Genomic DNA, 1,987 nt, shown 5'->3' with positions numbered 1-1,987 from the left:
CGGAGGGAGGAGGGTGGAGGGAGGAGGGAGGAGGGCGGAAGACCAGGAAGTCAGGTGGCCTCCTGGGGACCAGGCTTGCTTTGAACTTTTTTCTGGGCCTGCTTACCATGGAGTGGCCCAGGAGGAAGATGGGGACGTCGGGGTAGTCCTTCTGGATGGTGTCCACGTGCTGCAGCACATCTCTGACAAAGACTTGGAAGTCCGACACCACCATCCTCTCTCCCTCGCTCTGCCCATGGCCAACTGGAAATGGGAAAAGAGTTTTAGTGTCACCCCAGGGCCGCATGTGAATCACATTTAACCCTGTCCAACCATTACTCCCGAATGGCAGACCTCCGAGCACAGAGAGCTCAAGCAACTTGCCTCATGGTGCACAGCTAGGAGCACCAGCCAACACCCTTCTTTGGAGATACTTATCCATGGGAGAAGGAAGGGGGCGGGAGGCACACAGACTAAGCCTTAACGAGGCTCATCTATCTTCCTAGGGTCCCCAGCTCCTTGCCCTCCTGAGTTGTGCCTGCCTCACTGGTGGCCCTTGACTATGTGTGTTCTGTCTCCTCTCTGCAGCACTAGGAAGTCACGCATCAACTCAAACAAGATGGTCGAGGGTGCTTGACAAGATTTCAACAAAGCAGCAATAAAAAAGCCAGGCGCCACCCTGTCCATCTTGAGTTTGTCAGTGGTCCACCTATCTGTTCAGCTCTTCTCCCCTTCCTCCTCTGCTTAGGGTCTCTCCACCTTCTCCCTTTGTGAAAGGCATCAGTTGCTATAGAAACGGCTGCTGGCAGCTGTGAGGAAAGTTTGGAAACTTTAAGACAGACCAGATTCCAGAGAAGGCGCCAGCACAGGAGGCCATGGCTGCACCAGGCTGCCAGGAGCTGGCCGAGCTACTCAAAGACCCGGGACCACCGCTTCAGAGGGACTCTGCAACCATGGGGCAGAACCACTCAGCACAAGAGGGAGGGGCTACCAAGCTTAGAACCAACTGGCTGTCTGGACTCAAACTCAGAGACCCTGCTGTCCTCAGTCAGGAGACACATTTGTCAGTGCCGCCTCTACTCTCCCAAGCACCTGCTTTTCTGTCAGTGCGCCTGGACAGCAGTTTTACCACCTTCGGAAAGCTTCCGAGTCTCATGCTTGTCTAGGGAACCCCACTTCTAAAAACCTATTACATTTGTGATCAATGTGTGTCATGGAAGTGGCACCGCGCCGACCATTTCTACCCATCTTGGTGGCTCTAAGGATGCTCACCGGGTTCTACCACCAGGCCATTGCCTGCCTGACTGGATGTCGACACACTATGCGTGGAGAAGATAGGCCCCAGGAGAGCCTGCATCGTCACCTTCAACTTCTAGCGACATGGAAAAAGGAACACTTGTCATTTTTATAAAAAATTTTTTTAAAAAAAATTTTATTATTTGATTACTACATATATATCAAATATATAATTTATATGATTATTATATAGTGTGTATTTATCTGCATGTGTGTGGTGGGGAGGGGTGCACTTGCATGCAGGTGCCCTTGGAGTTCAAAAGAGGGCATCAGACCCTCCCTGGAGTTGCAGTTACAGGCCGTCCAAAATGGGTTCTGGGAACTAAACCCAGGTCCTCTGCACGGGGTGGGGGGAGGGGGGTAACAGTGCTCCCAATCATTGAGCAGCAGTGCTCCAATCATTGAGCCGCCTCTCTGCCCTCCTTACTTCTTATTTTGAGGCAGAGTCTCACTAAATTGCTGTCCTTGCATCCACTCTGTACCCTGACACGCCCCCCCTCCCCCAAGCAGCGGGAAATAGGGCATACACTTCTAGGGCATACACTTCTAGGGCATACACTTCCAAGCCCAGTAATTTCTGTGCTCGCCTTAGATAATGCACTTCATTCATTCACACATTTTGTTTTGTTTTGTTTTGTTTTGTTTCGGTTTGGTTTGGTTTTTTTTTTTTTTTGGTTTTTCGAGACAGGGTTTCTCTGTATAGCCCTGGCTG

At 51.0% G+C, this 1,987-nt stretch overlaps 1 protein-coding gene across 2 annotated transcripts in view; it reads right to left on the bottom strand.

Moving 5' to 3' along the window:
- Mgll (monoglyceride lipase) overlaps window positions 1-1,987 on the bottom strand; it is a 105,070-nt gene that overhangs the window by 21,962 nt on the left and 81,121 nt on the right. For both annotated transcript variants that reach the window (XM_021189138.1, XM_021189133.2), the window contains exon 4: window positions 107-243. In XM_021189138.1, the coding sequence (XP_021044797.1) occupies window positions 107-243 (137 nt within the window). The remainder of the gene's footprint in view (window positions 1-106; window positions 244-1,987) is intronic.

This window comes from Mus pahari, chromosome 2 (assembly GCF_900095145.1).
Source record: "Mus pahari chromosome 2, PAHARI_EIJ_v1.1, whole genome shotgun sequence".
In the NCBI taxonomy this organism is placed as follows: Eukaryota; Metazoa; Chordata; class Mammalia; order Rodentia; family Muridae; genus Mus; species Mus pahari.
This window is presented reverse-complemented; position numbering and strand designations above follow the sequence as displayed.